This window comes from Antechinus flavipes, chromosome 5, assembly GCF_016432865.1.
Source record: "Antechinus flavipes isolate AdamAnt ecotype Samford, QLD, Australia chromosome 5, AdamAnt_v2, whole genome shotgun sequence".
NCBI classification, from domain to species: Eukaryota; Metazoa; Chordata; class Mammalia; order Dasyuromorphia; family Dasyuridae; genus Antechinus; species Antechinus flavipes.
In genome coordinates this window covers 52,991,916-53,011,984 of record NC_067402.1, presented here as the reverse complement: position 1 = coordinate 53,011,984, position 20,069 = coordinate 52,991,916, and the positions used below count along the sequence as shown (strand labels likewise).

At 38.6% G+C, this 20,069-nt stretch overlaps 1 protein-coding gene across 1 annotated transcript in view; it reads left to right on the top strand.

The window, feature by feature from the left end:
• The first annotated feature begins 2,129 nt into the window (after positions 1-2,129).
• CUBN (cubilin) overlaps positions 2,130-20,069 on the top strand; it is a 282,230-nt gene continuing 264,290 nt past the window's right edge. The window contains exons 1-7 of the mRNA XM_051963617.1: positions 2,130-2,253; positions 2,832-2,927; positions 6,367-6,405; positions 8,367-8,468; positions 9,225-9,328; positions 16,941-17,067; positions 18,270-18,438. Coding sequence (XP_051819577.1) covers positions 2,131-2,253; positions 2,832-2,927; positions 6,367-6,405; positions 8,367-8,468; positions 9,225-9,328; positions 16,941-17,067; positions 18,270-18,438 — 760 coding nt within the window. The 5' untranslated portion in view covers position 2,130. The remainder of the gene's footprint in view (positions 2,254-2,831; positions 2,928-6,366; positions 6,406-8,366; positions 8,469-9,224; positions 9,329-16,940; positions 17,068-18,269; positions 18,439-20,069) is intronic.

The window sequence follows — 20,069 nt, the reverse complement described above, 5'->3', positions numbered from 1 at the left end:
TAATAACCTGTGATAAATAATCACAAATATTAAAAAATCCACATAACCCAACACCTGAATTATTTATTGTAAATGGGGTAAATTTAACGAGGAAAGACATGAAATTTTAAGTGGACAAAGTTCCCAACAGAATAAGCACCAAATAATTTTGTACAACTCAACCAGTTAGGGCATATTCTTAATTTGTCGATTTGCCATTCCCATTCTCCTGAAAAGCAACCTCTTCTTGGAGAGATCTACTTGTATAGCTTTAGGGCTTCTGAAAAATATAAGGATTGAGAGCTGACATGATCAGGAAAGATTTCATGGAGGTGACATGAGATTTTTTTTTTTTTAATAAAAATAATGGACTTTTTTGAAGCGTAAAAGGAAGAGGAAGGTCAGATACAAAGAGTAGCATAAGCAAAGAAAAAGGAAGAGGCAAACTTCTGTGAATGAATGGTTGGATGGATAGGTGAACGACTGAAAAAGAATTTACTAAGCATTTATTATGTGCAAATCTCCACATATAAACAATTTTGATGGAAGTGACAACGCCCATCAGTTTCAGCTGGCCACATGAGCTTCAGGACTTTGAGGCAAAGCGGATTGTAATTCATTTTTAAGATAATGTCATTTCTGCAGATAGTCATATCTGTTTCTGATAATGAGCTGTTGGTCAGGGCCAAGGACTGGCTCTGGTGGTGAGAACTTTATTTTTGCATCTCGGATTAACTGCTGATGAGATGAAGGATGTGGTACCCAAAGAAGCAGCTGCCAGGTTCTGTCTCCCCAGAAAGGTTGCTTCCCAGGATGATGGTTGCAGCTGATGCTGTGATGACAAAGAAATGGATCTCTCCTTCATAGTAACTGGTTCCTTCTACGTTGGCTGCAGAGCATAGACTACAAGGAGCATTGTTACTTGGGTTGGGTTATTACCAAGGCCTTTGGGAGCTATCTCCATGAGGGTCTGAGGGAAAGTAGCCGTAGAGATAGTTTCAGTTATTTGAATTACCTTGCACAAACTTCCTCCTTCTTCCTCAGGATGCTTTGTTCCTTCAGCTACCGAAGACTTTTCATGATGAGAAAAAATAGAGGATAACATAGGTGATAAAGACAGATTGTCTTTCTTAGACTAGTCTTAACACTTTTGAATCCCAGATTCCATCGGTCACTAAGATAAAAACTTGATAGAATTCATTAGGAAAGCTAATTCCCGTGAGCCGTATTCTGGGTAATTTCCAATGGCTTCTCCTAAAGTAGTTTTCCTCTATTGCAAAGGTCAAACAGATAATGATTAAATCATGCACCACTAAAAGGTAGATTTTGACCTCTTGAAAGTTGAAGAGTACCCATTTAGATCTAAGATCATTTACCTTTCTCCTGGGAAAGGTAAAGTAATGTAGCTTTCAGGGGGAAGAAGGAGGAATGTGAGAACTTTGTGGCTCCACAGGGCAAAGTCCAATTGTGGAGCTTGCTGTTCTTCAAATTCAGACATTCATCCTGCTGGAGAACAGTTTGCCTTATCAAACCCTCTCAGGAGGGTGGTAAGGATCATGTCTTGGCCAATTCCTCTTATTTGCCTTTTGGTTTTTTTATTGATACTTACAGGATTAGATGGTAAATCTGAGCAACATGAATTGCATCGACAAAGGAGAAATATAAACTACCTACAACAGTGAGTACTTAAATTAGCCATTCTTGCAAGTTAGTTAGATTCAATCCTTGTCAGATTTCGTACCTATCTAGAAAAAGCAATGCAGAATGCAAAATTCAGCTTAAGGAGGATGCAAAAGAAACATTCTGCAAACGACAGCATTGACTTCTATAATGTCCTCAGTTAATATGTGAAAATATTTCCTAGTCTGCCAATATTCCATTAATTAGTTTGCAAATGAACTAAAGATTCTTCAAATTCAGCTACTTCTCTGGAATATTTTTGTTATACACAGAATAATTGCAAACAAGTGGGAAACTGATGGGGGAATCTGGAGGAAATCATTTCATTGGATTTGCAATTTAGGCAGATGACTGAAATGAGGATTAATAAGGTTTCTCAGGACTTCAGTGGGAGGTTTCGCTGTGATAGATCATTCATGACAAATCTACAACCTAACGATGCTTTCTCTGACTTGGTAACATAGGCCTCGTATGACCTCAGAGAGGGGCAACTTAGTATTTATTACTGGATCTGCCCAAAGTATTGAGTTTAGGACTGGAACCCAGGGGAAAGTTAAAATCAATGAAGAAGATCTTGGTGAATGCTTAAATCAGGTAATTTTTTTTTAATTTTGAAATGAAATAAATGTAAAAAGAAATATTCCTTGAACTTTTGCTCTGACCATAGTGAATGGAAAGAGAGAAGGTAGGTATATTTCAAAAATGGTGTACGAAGGAGCTGGTGACTAGAGCACTGGTTCCAGAAAGGAGAGAGGAAGCCAAGTTTGTGGACATATGCCCTAGACTTGACAAAAATTCAGCTAGAAATGGAAAAGTCCAATGATAGAAGAGATGGGGGGGAGGAGAAGTGATAGATGTGTGGAGTGTGGAAGACAGAGTTTAATTTATTTAGTTCCCAGTCACAGCCTCCTTACCAATCATAAGCAATCCAGTTATTTTTAAAGATAATGCTGGGGTTGTTATTATAGGAATATTTTATGCTAAAGATATTTAATGTGTTGTTTTTTAAAAAAAACATGTGTTGTTCTTCATGGTACATAGTATTATGAATGACATAATAAACATTAGAATAATGTACTATTTCTATTATTAAGATGTAATAAAGTCCTTCTTATTCACAAATGATTATTCCCAGAAATTTCAGTATGTATACTTTTTTTTTTTAATATTAGATCCAAAAAAACAAGAATGACATTACAGAGTTAAAAAGGAGTGGCAGTGATCTTCCTCACAATGTTTCATATCAAATCATTGACCTCAATAACCAGGTGAGTCTGACATTTCTTTCCTTTCAGTAGATGTCACTTCCCCTTAAATCAAGACTGTGAATAATTACCTTTTAAGAGGGGATGATTGGTTCTGGTCTTCAATTAATTGTGAGTCTTATTGAGTCAAAGTCTTATAAATCTGAGCACCATTGGCTAAGGGCTCTATCTACAAAATGAGGTAGGTAGGAAAATAACATGGAGCCTCTGATTGAGGCTTGCTTCATTTAATGGTCTGCTTCTAATCTGACCAACAATTATCTGAAAGGCTATCAGATTGATTATTAATCTTGGAGATATGGAAATTCCCTAATGGCTATGAGAAGTTCAAGGTGAAGAAAAAGAATCAGTTAATCAGCATTCCACTTATCACAAGATCTTGCTTCAAAGTGAGAGTATATATAGCATAGAAAAGTGAAAGAAGGAATGAGACAAAGAAATACTCTGGTTTCAACATAGTCATATAGAGAATTTGAAAATAAACAGTCCTTTGCTTCATTCACACAAATTCATTCACATATTCACACATGTTCTAACACTTGACACGATTTATTTCTTCCTATCACTTAATCTACCACTAATAGATTACTACTATCAATCTCTCACCAATTACTATCAACTCAAAATATATAATATTACTTGCATCCGGTTCTTCCTCTCTTTTATCATCATCCAGCTCTGGTTCTGATTTAATTGCTATCTAACTGGAATATTTCCATAGCCTCCTAGCAGATCTTCCTATTTCTGTTCTTTCCCAATTACAATCTGCCACTATTAGAAAAATGTTGTTTTACCCATTGATCTAGTCACATCGTTCCTCTGCTAACAAATCTTTTAGTGACTTTTTAATTCCCACTCAGTAAAGTTCAAACTCAATTGCCTAATATTTCAGACCCTTAAAATCTAGTTTCAGATTTTCCTCCTAAACTACAGGCAGTGCTCAGAAAAAGACAAAATACTCCAGGTAAAATATGATGAGGGCAGAGTATAATGGAATTATCTCTTTTTTCCTGAAAACTTTGTTCTTTTTAATGGAGTCCCTAAACTTTTTGGGCTGTCGCATCATACTGCTTACTCATATTGAGTTTGTAGACCCTCTTCTACAGGCATTGTCTGTGTCTTCCCCTCCCACCTTATACTCTGAAAAGTGATTTTTTTTCTTGGTATTTAAGTGTAAGACTTTATACTTAACTTTTATTACATTTCACCTTATTAGATTATGTAGCTAAGTATTTTAGTCTGTTCTTGGATCTTGATACTGTTCTCTCAGTGTGTTAACTATTGTTAGTCAGCATTTATTAGGTAGTTATTATGTGCCAGATACTGTGCCATGTGTTGGAGATATAAAAACAGATTTTGCACCGTGCATTTGATGCACATGATATTTATTCTTTTATCCAAGTCATTGAGAAAAATAGCAAAAGGCACAAAGCCAACCATAGCTCCCTGGGGTCCTCCTTCCGAGACATGTTACTACTGACACTGACCGTTCACAACCACTCCGGGCGTCTGATCATCCCTCCACTTCTGAATCTATCTGACTATTCCCATCTGATTCATCACTCTCCATCTTTTCCCCAAAAAGAGTGAAATAATTTATCAAAAGCTTTGCTACAATCTAAATAAGATAGTACTCCCCTTAGGTACTTAGTAATCCTATCAGAAAAAGAAATGAAATTAATCTGCCATAACCTGTCCTTGATAAAGGCACACTGGCTATTTGCAGTCACTTCCTATCTAGATGCTTGCCAACTTTCTCTTTAATGTTCCTTCCTGGAATTTTCCTAGAAGATTCACTGGTCTCTAGTTTGCAACTTGGTCCTTTCCCCTTTTTTTTGGGGGGGGGGGGAGGGGGGAAGTTGAGACATTGGTACTTATTCACTTTTGTAATGTGTCTCCTATTTTCTAAGATCTTTCAGATAGCACTGATTGTTGCTCAGCAAATGAAATTTACTTGCTTGAGGTCTTTGAGGACCTCAGGTTATTCTTCATCTGGTTATCAACTCAGTCATTTTTATGTTCTCATTTTCAGGGCAAAGATAATTCTCCTTTGAATACATAAAAAAGAAAGAAAAAGAAAAGAAACAAAATATGAATTGAGCAGTTCTGCTCTTTCTTATTCCCAGTGTATCATTATATCATCTATTTCAAAAAAAGGTCCTTTCACTTCTCTGATTCTCCATTTCCTAACCCCCATGATGTTTAAAACCTTTTTCTTGACCTTATCTTTCTTATCAACCAACCTCAGCCCAATCTCATATTTAGAATTCCGAACAGATTTTCAAGATCTTATTTTTGCATCTATATTGTTACCTGAATTAGATTTCACTATATATCTACTTTTCTTGAAATCTAGGGTAACTTTCAGACTCCAGATTATTTTTCCTTTTCTATCACAAATTCTGGTAGAATATTCATTTTCCTTAAAGGATCCCATTAAGTAGTTCTTGTTAATGAGAATCAGCTCCAGAGTTGAATTTCCCCTCAATAATTCCTCCGTCTTTTTGTGACACTATCCCTAAGTCAAGTCAAAGAATTATTTCCTGTTCTGCTTTTGATGGAGGGAGAGCTCCTAAATATAATTGAAGTGTCCTATCATTACTTTATTCTGCCTCTGTGCTACAATTGTATTTGCCAAACTCCTTATCTAAATTTTCTTTCCTTTCCAGGTGGTCTGCAGTACACTTGTTTGATAAAAGCACTTCTTTCTGTCTTTCTTTCTTTTTTTTTTTTTTTTGACCATTGCCCATATACTCTTTCTTCATCATACTCAGTTCTTCTAGTTCCCAGATTTCCCAATATGTTAATATATGATACTATCCCTCTCCCTTTTAGTTACACTGTTCTTTTGAATAAGGTAAACCTATCCAGAGCCATAGTCCAGTTATAAGCTTCCAAGTCTTAGTGGTTTTAGTTCATCTTTCTAGTCTTATCTAGTATCCTGGCACTTCATACATGCCATATTCCAACCATGCTTTATGATTCCCAACCCAAACATACACCAGACAGATCGCTTCTATAAATCTGGTTATTGCATTATTTGTGTCTAGCATCTTTTCCTCCAATTCACCTGTTGAATGCCTGTCGGTCCTTTAAAATCCAACTCAGCTATTTTTCTCCAAAACCCATATCCTGCCCTGCTTCTTGTAGATATAACAACCCTTCGTTTTGTAGTTTCGATGCATTTATGTTTCCTTACTGTGTTTGGTTATCCCCCGATAGGGAATAAAGTCCTTTCTGTGGGGAAAGGACCGTGTCTTATCTAAATTTTATGTCTTTTGCTATGTGTCTATGATAGTCACTTGGTAATCTGACACTAATAATTGTACAATTAAATTCAGTTCATGATTTCAACAAAACATGAGTATTTGATAGAGGTCTGTGAATTGTACATAGGCAATTTACGTCTGAAGCACTTTTATTTTCCTGTTTTTCTGGACAGCTTATGGATCTTCAGAGGAGATTCCAAAGTTTACAGCAGGTAAGCATTCAGTGTGTTGAACACAAAAGTTTTTCTTTTGCTTTGAAAACACAATAGCATCCTTGGTAAAACTGTTGTTGGGGGACAGACTCACTAGGTCACTTTAGGGCTTGATTATGAATGACGTTATGGCTCAAAGGACTCAGGAACATAAGATTTTCCATTCTGGATCAGCTTCCTGGCTCATCCAACCTGTACTTTGGGGGCCACAATTATCCTGCTTGACCTAGACCTCAGAGGACAGGAATGTGTTCCAAAACAGCCTCGTGTTTTTAAATAGCCTCTTATAGGTCTCATCCATGAGCCTAAGTTTTCAGCTGGTGTCATTTATGGGAGTTAGAGGTGAAGGAACAATAATACACCCTAGAAATTTACTACCTGTCTGGTCAAATAGATTGCTTGAAATTGTATTTCTCCTTCAAGCTGAAGGACGGCCACCTCATTCTGAAATGCTGGCATTTGGTGAAAAATCCCTTATTTCTTTTATCCATAATCTTATTGGAAGAGACAACATGGCAAAGACTTGTTATCTTTGGCCTCCATCTTGGCATAGTGGACACTTACTGAATGTACGACCTTGGGCAGATATTTGTCTTCTATAAACTGTACTGTGCTCCTGTGTAAAATGGAGACAATAATGCCTTTTAGGGGTTTTTGGTGAGATTCAAATGAGATAATATTTTTGAATCTCTGGAAACCTCACAATCACATACAAGATGTGCCAAAAGTCTTAGTTCAGTCTAAATCTGGACTAAGATTTGTGGTTTACCTTCATATATATCTGTGTGTGTATGCATTTATATCTGTATATATGTATGTGTATATGTATATATACACATATATATATATAAATAAAAATATATACCCATCTATATATATGTACATGTATAAAAAGAAATAAAAATATATGTACACCTATATATATATATATATATACATATGCATATGCCATTATATATATGCCAGTAATTTTTATTAGTGATTTAATAGGCTTTTATAATAGAGTACTTATTCTCAGTTTTGATATTTCTGGAGAAGAGTTGAGCTAATGCTCCATTTTTTTTGTAGGTTAATTGCTATAGAGCAAGAACTAAACCCAGAGTGTTCAGACTAGACTTGTTTTATATCTAAATGAAACTTTGCTTTGATAAAACAAATGACCTATCTAGGAAATTTAAGAGAACAACCAAAGAATAATTCTCTTTCAGACCCCTGTACCCTCATCCTTAATGGAAATATGGTGAGACAAACTGATTCAACAGTAGAATATTTCCTCAGATAGATCACTTGCCACGTCTTTAGAAGTTTCTCATGAATCCAAAGATACTAACGTTAGGTCTTAGGCTACAGAACTGATATTTAGCTCTCAGGAAGACTCCTGCAGGTTTTCTGGACAACAGTGAGTCTGTTTTGAACAGAAATAAATCACTTGACCAATGGAGTGGAGAGTGTATGTAAATTAGACCCGTTTTATTCAGAGAAGTTCAGAATGAAAAGAGTTCAGTAAACTTAACCCCACTAAGGAGGATAACAGTGGTGATTGATCAGATTCCAAATGCCCAGCGGTATGAAGAATAAGAGTAACATGGGAATGCAGATGGGGAACTTTTATTTGTTCCCTTGGTTCAATGATAACTTCTGTGATCAATGAATGCCCCAACTGAGACCACTTAGATAAAAATTCCCATTTATTCTTGATGTCTAAATATTGATTCCCTGAGGTGGGATGTGTTTTTTTTAAAAAGACATGAGAATCTGCTCCCAACTGTGCACTGCATTTGAATGTCCAAACACTGTGAAATTGTTAATATACTCAATGAGATCAAAAGAGAACTGAGGAAGAATGAGCTAAAATCTGTTAGGAAGATGACTTTCTAGGAATAAGTTAGTGCCTGTCTGGGCATCCTACTGCTGCTTCTTTCCTCAGTCAAACTGCTCTCCCTACACTTGTCTTTTTTCAGACAGTCCAAAGAAAAGTTTGCAGCAGTAACCCCTGTCAGAATGGTGGTACCTGCCTCAACCTACTCGATTCCTTTTTCTGCCTCTGCCCCCACAACTGGAAGGTGAGTCACTTTGTTTCCTCTCACCTAAACAGTATGGAAAGAGTCAGTAGCAATGGGCCCCTGGAATGATTAGAACATGGTTAGTCCTTAGTAGAGTGTTTCTAGAGCTATGCTGCCCTGGTATTGGAGCTGATTATAGTTTTCTACCCCAAGATGAAAACAAAGAAATGTGGTTACATAAGTTACTGAATTACCAAGCAATCAAGAGTACTTTCACCCAAAAATGCTTTTGTAGGTCATGGTATTTTTCATTTGCATTAATATAAAATGATTGAGCTTGGAAGGTCTTAGAAGAAAATCTTCTTTGTCTTCCTCATCCCACCCCACCCCTTTTCTCAGTTTCTGGTGGTAATGATGATGATGATGATGTTGATGATGATGATGAGGAGGAGGAGGAGGAGAAGGAGGAGAAGGAGAAGAAGGAGGAGGAAGAGGAGAAGGAAAAGGAGGAAGAAGAGGAGGAAGAGGAGAAAGTGCTTAGTGGATACAAACTTGCTGCTTCTTTCCTCAATCTTATTTGCTCACTCTCATAATTCCTAAATCCTGGGGTGTTTATTACCACAGTAGGATGAGGGCTTATTGACATAGGAAGGATTGACACATAATCCCTGTTCACAGTGGAAGTGCCATTACTTTGAGCCTATGTCCGTGAGGGCAGGTCTTTGAAAGTACTAAAGATACACAATTGATTTTGTCACTCTAAAACTTTTCTTTAATCCACGCTGGAGATCCAATTTAATCTTTCTATGAACTCAGGGCCCTGTCTGCTCAGCGGATGTGAACGAGTGTGAGATTTATGCTGGAACACCTCTGAGCTGCCAGAATGGAGGCACGTGCTTTAATACAGCAGGAAGTTACAGGTAACCTTGGGAATTTTTTAAAAATCAGGTTTTCTTGGGGAGAGCCTGGCAGGGAACATAATAAGTCTTATTCCCCACCGTGTCATCCGTTGTTGCCAATGTGATAGAGGTATCTTGGGGAGAGCTTAATGTTTAATAAAAACTGAGTAACAATTGATATTAGGAAATGATCAGCAATCAGAGGGCTGTAGAATCAATGAGGAAGGGGGCATCTAGGTAGTGCAATGGGTAGAGCACCAGCCCTCAAGTCAGGGGGACCTGAGTTCAAATTTGATTTAGACTCTTAACAGTTCTCAGCTGTGTGACCCTGGCAAATCAGTTAACCCCAGTTTCTACAGGAAAAAAAAGTCACGGAGGTAAGAAGAGGTCTTAGAGATTTCTCAGTGAAGGAATTTCTTCTGTGACTTTCTGTCAGGAATCACCTTCTGATTGAAAAATTCTGGGAAGCTCATTTCATGATTGTATTGAACCAAATTCAGGTTCCCTGGAATTTTCATCTTCCTTTGGAATTTCATAGAATTAGTATGAAGACCGCATTAGCACCCTGGATACTTTAGAATCAGCAAAAGTCCTTGATCTTTATTCTTTGTGGACGTGAACGGAATGGCGATATGAAGTGAGAGAAATTGGGACACAAATCTGCCAGGAGTAACTCTGGCTCTCTCACTCCACGCCCCCATACAACAAATTAAACTTGCACAGAGTAGTGGGCAGGACCATTCTTTCCCCAAGCATATACTAATAGAGTATTGTCCAATTAGTAATTAGCCTTAAGTGCTTGGACTTCAGTGCATCTGCTCAGTTTCAACCCATTACAAATTAGTCTAATTCTTTTTTGAAATGACAAAGAAATTAGAGAGAGCAGTGTTGTTTCTCTTGGTTCTCTTCTCCAGCTTAAATTTTGTCCTATTTATTTTCTTCGCAAGTCATTCTTTCTCAGACAGGTTATCACCTTGAACAATGAAAGGGCACAGTCCCTTTCCTAGGAATACTGAACTGTCCCCTTAGACATGATTCTAATTAGACCAATGGGGCTGGTATTGGTCAGTGACTTATCCCAACAAGCCAAGAGGCTTTGACTAATATCCTGGTGCCCAGGGAAGGATGGAGATGAACAAAATTTTATAGAGAGATATTACTTTTCATAGCACAAAGGATTCATTAATGTGGAGGGAGACACCAAAAGGATAAATGAGATGGAGTATTATTAGCCACCAGGGGAGGAGTTTGCCAGAGTATCAACTTCTTTATAAACCTTTCTCTCTCTAAGTGTAGACTCCTTGTTCAACACTGATTTTTCAGCTTATTAAACCTGTCACATCACTATGTAGCACTCTGGAAAGAGTGCGGGATTTAGAGTCAGGAAGATATGAGTTCAAATCTTGTCTAAGATAATTACTGGGTGACAAAAGATGTAATAAATATATAATACAATAAAGAACAACTTCTAGTGACTTTCTTATCACCTACTTTTCTGCTCATTTTCCAAGGAACTTTTGCATTGATATCTTTCTTTTTATCCTCTTATGACTGTTTTATTGCCTTTCTGTCTCTCATAAATACTCCTTTTACCCTTTGGATCAGATGTTAAACCAATAATTATCTGCCCATAACTGTTCCCTGTCTTTGAATTATACTCTGGACTCTGTCCTTGCTGAGATCTTTACTTTGACTTGCCCCTTTCCTTCTCTGGCCCAGATGAGACCCAGAAGGCACCTCACTTGTTAAAAACATATCTGAGGATGCTGACAGATATATGAATCGTGGTAGGATTCCAGATAAAACATGTGGGATTAGACTTGGGCACCAATATTCCATTACAATTCATGTGCCCTAATTTATTTAATCATTCCCCAGTTGATGAGCATTTCTTTTGTTTTCAGTTCCATGGTACTTTTTTAGTACCTTTTATAACTTCTCTCAACACTGGGCTTTAATTTCCTCTTCATATTGCTTGTTGAGTTTGAATATTATTCTGCTTAATAGAGAAAATGAAAGCAAAATACTGTAGAAATTGAGAAGTTCTTCCTTGCCAGTATTTTTCATTAACATGAACATATTTATTCCTTAAGCCATGGTCTCATTCTGCTTGTTCATCTTATTCTGAACATAGTTTAAAAGCCTATATACATATATATTTTATATATACACATAATTTTTTGCAAGTCTCAGCTTGTTCTGGGCATTCGCCATATTTCATTGAAATTGTAGAGGAAATGACCACAAGTTCAATCCACATATAAAGCAAGAAATTCTCATCTCTTCTGATAATTTATAGTAAACCTAACAGCTTTTGATTTAAGATATGCTCACTACAGGCTGCCACCACTTTCATAATCCACACTTGGGCGATATCTGGGACCTAACCTTTGCCTTCTTTTTAATTCTGCAGAAAGCCTGATCTCTTATTCCTTGCAGATATTCTTGACGAATAGCCTCAGGTCCTGATATTACTTTACTTTTCAGCCTTATTTGACTTTATTAACCTCCAGAATGCAGACATAATTATGTTCCCTATTTCATCAGTGATTGTTGGCAAATTAGGATGCAGTATTGATAGATAGATAGATAGATGAAAAATAGATAGATAGATAGGTGGGTGGGTAGGTAGATAGATGTGGTAAAACCTTTGTAAACTTTAAAGCATTTTATAAATGTTAACTTTTATTACGGTTGTTATTATTATTGTTACTACTATGACTATGACTATTACTACTTCTACTACCATCACAACCACTATGACTATTACTATTACTACTACAACTAGTAGTTGTAGTATCCATTTTGAGAATGCAAACCCTTTTCAGAATAATGTCTTTACCTGCCTAAAATAAACATAGGATTATTAAGTAAGCCAATTATATTGAAATATAGTAACAGAATAAACACAGGTTTAGAGCCTTTAAGTTATGGCAAGCCAGCTAATACCTAATTAGGTGACAAATTCTGAAAGTGGGAAGAGAGTGGTACATTATGCTAAAGTTTCCCCACAATGCTTTATGATTTTCTTCTGCAAAATGAAAAAGAAAAAAAATCCAATCTCTTTTCAACCCCCACAACTATTTACTGGCATTCCACTGGTGTTAGAATGCTTTGTCATTATGTTTAGGGATTTCAAAAAAATGTCCCCATTCAATTCATGCTCTTTGTATTCAGTGGTTAAAACTATTGTAGGACATAGAGATTGACTTTCCAGAGTGGTACAATTATTTCTAATTTTTTAGGAATGCCTTTTTTAAAAAGACATTTTAAAAAGTGTTATTTTAATAACAAATCCTAAAGTGAGAAGTCCTTTTGTAGCTAATAAGATTCCATCTACAACATAGGGATGAGATGCCCTATTGTAGTTTTTCCCATAGGGAATCCATCAGCTTCAGAGATCTAGCTTTGGCACCTTGGTGAGGGAGGAAGGAAGTGTCATATCCCCTAAAACAAATTTCCTACTTTTTAAAAAGGACAGTGGTACAAGTGGACAAGTAGGTGGGATTCTTTCTGAAGACAAGAAGAAAATAGACAGAAGTGCAAAAACAAATGTTCAAAGCTAGCTTTGTGCAATTTCCATGATGAAACTGTAAAACTCAGGATCCTTGCTTGGGCTGCATTAATTATGTGAGATTAAAGTGTCTTTCATGAAAAGCTTAAAAACCCTTTGGGAAATATAAGCAGAAATCCAGCAAAGGCAGGCTGTCTATTGAGTCAGGCCGGGTTGTACAAACTCAGTATTTGTGAGCCAGTTTTGTGCTGAGCTTTGCAGCTCAACTGCTTAGAAGTCAAGGTTCCCCCACTTACTTGGTGAGAAATCAGAGTTGGACTCCTCATAAATCAAGGTGCCTAAGCTTGTTTGTGCCAGGGACTCTGTGGCAGCCTGGTGAAACCTATGTCCCCGCCCTCCACCCCTTTCAGAAGAAGAAAATGCTAAATTTCAATTAGATTAGTGAAAACAAAAAGGCAATTTTTGTTTCCCATCCACCTTCACAAGCCCCCAGAAGGTATCCATGGCCCAGGTCTATGGCTCCCTTGTTATAGAAGGGGGAATGGGATTCATGATTGTCAACTCCTTAAAAGATACGGTGCTTTATAAATGCTAATGAGTAATAGACCCCATTCCACCCTCATTGGCAAAACAGTAAATATTTCTACCTCAGAGGATAAGGAAAATAGCCGAGTGAAATCATTTATTATCACTGAAGCTCTCTCTTATACCAAGAGGCCCTGCCCTGAGCAGCTTCAAAGGGACTATGCAATAATATTTTACTACCTCTTGATGCTGTTCTGGTCCCTGCTCCAGAGAGCAGGCTCTTTGTTGTCCTGATTACTTTGGATCTAATTCATCCCCTGGGACTGGGACTCATGGCATCCAGCTCTCACCCCCCCAGACCTTTTGACTCAGTTTAAAAGGCTTTGTAGCATTTTTTTCTTTCTTGGAGAATCAGAATAATGGAAGTGGGGGAAGGGAGGAGGTAGACTTAAAAACACTCGTTAAACTACAAGGATGGCACTCAGACCCCCCTTCTATTAACTAGGCGGTGGTTAGGTTTTAAACTCTGGCCTCTGTATGAGTGAATCAGCTAGTTAGCTGGTTGTATTAAGAAGGGACTGGATTGTAACTGCAGAAGTATATTTAACTTCTCCTGAGCTGCCAAATGTTCTTGAATTTGTTCCAAATATTAAGTGTGAGATTTTTTTTTTTTTGATAATGATTACTAGCTCATCCTAGAACTATTCCTTGGTCAACCACCTCCTTACATCAGTATTCAGTTGTTTCCCTTGTGTTGATTCTTCGTGACCCCATTTGGGGCTTTCGTGGCAAAGATACGGTAGTGGTTTGCCATTTCCTTCTCCAGCTCATTGGGCAGATAAAGAAACTGAGGCAGATAGGAGTAAGTGACTTACTTGCCCAAAGTCACACTGCTAGTCTGAGATGAGTGATCTGGGTCCGGCACTGTATCACCTAGCTGCCTGACTCCAGAGCTGGCCCTCTAACTGCTGAGCCATCGGGCTGCCCTGTTTGGGGTGTTCAGACAGGATTACACCCCTGGGGGAGGAAGCATCAGGCCCTTTTCAGGATGGTTCATCTACCTTTGGTGTCTCCCGGGCACGTATCTCTCACCTGTGATGTGTCCAGTGGCCATACCCAGTAAAACTGTCTCAGCTGTTGGGCTAAACCAGGTTGGGAGTGAACTTCAGACCGAGGGTGAGTTAGGGGGGGTGTCTGCCCCATGCATGTTGAGACTCCCCCCTTGGAATGCCTGGCTGAGAACAGTGTGTTCCAGCAGCCGAAGCAGACTCTGGAGGACATCAAAGACACCTGCTCATCTGCTGCAAAGGCAGCATATTTAGGTCATCTCACGAGACTCTGGAAGAGAGAGGGAGGTAGACCTTCCTTAAGTCCAATTCACTCATGAGTCGAGACTCCGGGATGTCATTGATCCTCTTCAAAAGAAAGGACCAACAAACAAACAAAGTTGTTGTTCTGTAATTAATTAAAGCTTAGGTGTTGCTTGGAAAATGCAGATATGGTTATGGGAGGCAGGGTGGTTCAGTGGAAAATACCAAAATTTTTGCATTAGAGAGTGTGGGTTTGAATCTTGACTTTGGCCTTTGTATTCATGTGACCTCAAGGAAATTTTTTCCCTTCTCCCAGGACTTCATTTCCTCATATGTACAATTCAGTTTGGCTGGGATGAAAGAATACTCAGATCCAATAAATTAGCATACCATCTCCTCAAGGGCACAGAGTTCCATTTTTGTCTCTGTATTTCCAGAGTCTAGTCCATAGTGGGTACATATTCAATGCTTTTTAAAATTGAATTAGACTCTCTTTGTCAGGCATGGAAAAGATTAAATAGTCAGTGCTTTATATTCCCAGCAATTCAATATAAATTCAATTTATATTCCTATAATTCAATCAATTTCCTATAAGAAAGGAGGAAGGAAGGAGAAAGAGAAATAGAGAAAGGCAAGAGAGAGAGGAAAGGAGAGGAAGTGAGGGAGAGAAGGAGACAGAGAGAAGCAAGGAGAAAGAGAGTGAAACAAAGAGAAATACAGAAAGAGAGAAAGAGACAGAGAGAGAAAGAAAGATACAGCCACACAGAGAGACAGAGACAGAGACAAAAAGAAACAGAGGGAGAGAGACAGAGACAGAGGGAGAGGGTGAGAGATGAAGAGAGAGAGGGAGGGAGAAAGAAAGAAAGGGAGAGGGAGAGAAGGAGACACACAGAGAGAAGCAAGGAGAAAGAGTGAAACAGAGATACCCAGAGAGAGACAGAAAGAGAGAGACAGACAGAGAGACAGAGCCAAAGAGACAGAGATAGAGACAGAGATGGAGAGAGACAGAGTTAGAGGGAGAAGAAAAGAGAGGGAGAGAGAGGAGGGGAACAAGGAAGAGAGAGAAAGAGAGAAAGACAGACAGACAGACTGAGACAGTAACAGAGAGATAGCGACAGAGATGGGAGAGAGGGAAGGAGAGAAAGAGAGGGAGAGGGAGAAAGAGAGAGACAGAGAGAGGGAGACAGAGACAGAGAGAAAGAGAGAGAGAGAAAGAGAGTGGGGAGGGAGAGAGAAGCAGGCAGACAGATCTATATGTGAGTCTGGGGATCCATAATTGAATTTCCTTCTTAAATCCAGTGATTTGTTGTCATTAATCTGTGGCATTATCTTAATGAGAAAGGCAACCTTGGAAAACATGAAAGTACCATTTACTAATGAAATAGCTATTAAACCATTATGTTTGTTTTGGGGTATCTCTGCTAATGCTGATCAGACATCTTTCTTAAGAGTTACAATCTATTTTGATTTTTATAGCCTTTGCCTATTGATATTAGGAATTTTCCATGATTGTTAGTATTCAAAGCAAACCAAAGCAAAAACACTGCAGGCTGTGATTTGAGGAACACTGTTCCCAAGTTTCCATAGTTGACAAATATCTCTTCTAAGAGCTTACTAGAGTATTTAAAGTCTCTGCTATTAGACAATCATTTTTGTGGGTTGATGGTCTTATATTGTGGATCAGCAAAAGATTCCCTTCAGACTCAAAGCTGTAAAACAAAGGGCTTGGTCTTCTATGTCTCCTTCTGGCTCGAAATATATGCTTTTATCATCCTGTGTGATTTTAGGCAAATTACTTAATTTCTTGGGGCCCAGAAAACTTTCTAAGACTGTGAGTTGCTGCTCTCTCTTGGAAGATGGGGTATTCCCAGCAGTGAATCTCTAAATCAGTGTAATCATAGGTCTTAACAGAATAAAATAAAAAAGGATTAGGGTTCGCATTCTGCAGCATACCACCAGTTCTTGGAAATCTCATCTTTGGAAGCTCTCTCTAGTGACCCAGCATTTTGGGAATTTTCAGAGTCAGTCTGACCTTGGTAATGAATCAATGGCCCCACTGGCATTGATTTTGCTTGCTTTCACATTCGACCCACTGGACTGTGCAGTCTCTATAAAAAAGACTTTTTCCTCCAAGACCTAAATCTGTAGCTTTTTTATTGCTGGTCTGTTATTTCATGGTTAGCTTTTAACATCCCTAATTCAAATTAACTTTTGTCCCAATGCTGTAAAGTTGAACGTGTGTTCTTGAAGGTTTTGTGTCATGATGGTAAAATGTAATCAACAGCTGCACCTGCAGACCTGAGAACTATGGACCCCAGTGTGCTTCTGCGCATAACGATTGCCGCCAGGGCTCGAAAGCTCTCTGTGGGAACGGCATCTGTGAGGATTTGGACCGCGAGCAGATGGAGGTGGTGAGTTATTGCTTATAGGGTCGCTCTTCCTTGGACGTAACTCCCTGAGGAGTTTATGATACAGAACTTCAAAGACTTTCTTTCATTTCTACTTTGTGAATCTAAGAATCTTGGTCTCTCCCCTGTTGTGATGACTAACAATTACACAATGTCAGAATTATACAAATGTCGATATCACACAAATCCTGATGTTACTGGTAAATATGGTTAATATGAGTTTCTGGCTTTTTCTGGCTGATTTTTGAGTGTTGTGTGAATACTACAGCCACTGGCTTCCCCTGTGAAAGTAGTAGCTCTTTGAGGGTGGGAACTGGATCCTAGCACTAAGAATGATAGGTGCCTAATAAATAAACTACTTTCATTCTGAAGACAATGGCTGTTTAGATTCTTGCATCTTTGGCTGTTGAATTTCAGAACATTCCCAGATTCTCATGGAACGTGTTTGAGACAGTAGTACCCTTTTCCCTGAACTTCTACTGGCTTCACCTTTTTGAATTTCGTTTTTGAATATGTTTGGAAGAGTGTGTACTAATGAATTCATTTTATTCTGTTTTTTACTACTAAGGATTGGGTTTGGGGAACATCATGTTTTAATTATGGCGGCCTATATGCAGAAATACAAAATTAAATGAACTCTTGTCTTCCAATTTATGAGAGGATGAAGCCATTCTACACTACGCTGGAGGAGAGTTAGTCATTTTGGGGCAAAAACAGTTCCACTTCTATTTTTTCAAACACTTCCCACATTTTACCCATGTGACAGCCAACTGCTCCCTCCAATTTCCCTGAGGAGAACTCTCTAAAGGAAAAACAACTGAGTTGACTTCTAGGAGCCTATGGCTGCATGGGTATTTTTCCCTTAAATACATAGTAGAACAAGTTGATTGACTTTAATTATATTGAGTTACAGCTCTTGATTGTTGTTGCTTTTTCTCTGGCATCTTTTGGGCAAATGATAGGTTTCTCTTACTTTTCCAGCAAAGACTTTTCCTTTTTCATATGGTCATGCAGAAATACTTAACCATATGAGAAAAAGGGGAGAAGAGAGTCCCCTTAATTGACTTATGGAAATGAGAGCCAATGATAACAGTCTGTCGCATCTCAAGGCAGGATTTGTTTTATAAAGTTCGATACCAACTTGGTAATAATCAGGAATAAAAATTACTGATCATTCTCACTTATGCTCATACTCATTCTCTTAGCCCAAGTTTAGATGCCTCTGTGATGCAGGATGGAAGGCAGAACCTCACGGTGTCGCCTGCCTAGATGATATTGATGAATGCAGTCTTCCAGATCCTCCCTGTTCTCAGGATCCTCTGGTGGAGTGCATCAATACCCAAGGCTCTTTCTACTGTGGAGCCTGCCCTATAGGTAAGGTATTTATTTATTCCTCCAGCCAGAGGGCTAAGGGTGATGTGTGTGGTCTTCAGAGGTTAGGGAGGTGGGATTCTGAACCACTTTTGCCCCATCACTATTACCATGAAAAAGCATCAGAGAACAATTTGGGTTATGTAAAAAGCAAAGTGCCAGTAACATGAATTAGTGTAGCACTTTTATGTGGAGGAATCCAGATTACATGGGCCATTTTTACTTAATCTCAGATCACTTAAGCCAAGTGACAACTGAGATATGACTAATATAGATATAGATTTGGACCATAATAGAACTGGTCATCAGGTGGGTCTCATATGACTTTGTGTTGCCTTAAAATAGAAAATCATCTCACTCACTGGGTCTTGGTTTCCTCAGCTGTAAAATGAGAGGTTTGTATGAAATACAAGTAACAAAATGAGAGAGAGAGAGAGAGAGAGAGAGACAGAGACAGAGATAGAGACAGACAGAGAGACAGAGATAAAGAGAGAGAGGGGGGAGAGAGAGAGAGAGACAGAGACAGACAGGGAGACAGAGAGACAGACAGAGACAGAGACAAAGAGACAGAGATAAAGAGAGAGGGAGAAAGAGAGAGAGACAGAGACACAGAGAGAGAGAGACAGAGAGAGACAGAGAGAGACAGAGAGAGAAACACACAGAAAGAGACAGAGAGACAGAGACAAAGAGACAACTATAAAGAGAGAGGGAGAAAGAGAGAGAGACAGAGACAGAGAGAGAGACAGAGAGAGAAACACACAGAGACAGAGAGAGACAGAGAAAGAGACAGAGACAAAGAGACAACTATAAAGAGAGAGGGGGAGAGACAGAGAGAGACAGAGAGAGAAACACACAGAAAGAGACAGAGAGACAGAGACAAAGAGACAACTATAAAGAGAGAGGAGAAAGAGAGAGAGACAGAGACAGAGAGACAGAGAGAGAAACACACAGAAAGAGACAGCGAGACAGAGACAAAGAGACAACTATAAAGAGAGAGGGAGAAAGAGAGAGAGACAGAGACAGAGAGACAGAGAGAGAAACACACAGAAAGAGACAGCGAGACAGAGACAAAGAGACAACTATAAAGAGAGAGGGGGAGAGAGAGACAGATAGATAGAAAGAGACAAAGAGACAGAGAGACAGAGACAAAGAGACAACTATAAAGAGAGAGGGAGAAAGAGAGAGACAGAGACAGAGAGAGAAACACACAGAGACAGAGAGAGACAGAGAAAGAGAGACAGAAAGACAGAGACAAAGAGACAACTATAAAGAGAGAGGGGAGAGAGAGAGCCAGAGAAAGATAGAGACAAAGAGACAGAGAGAGACAAAGAAAGTGACTGCAAATTTTTGATAATTATAAAGAGGGGAGAATCATATATAAATCTCTGTAAGTTCTTTGGAAGTTGTTCAAGTCTTCTATTAAAAATTCTACAAAGAATCCACCTAGCAAGTTGAAAACCTTGTTGGTGTTCGAAATTCTTCTCCTCACAAGGAATTGGAAAAGTGAATGCATCCCCATCTGTTGGGTAATGGCTGAACAACTTATGGTATATGAATGAAAAGCTTGGAAAGACTTACATGAACTGATGCTAAGCAAAGTGAATAGAGCCAGGAGATCATGGTATATAGCAAAA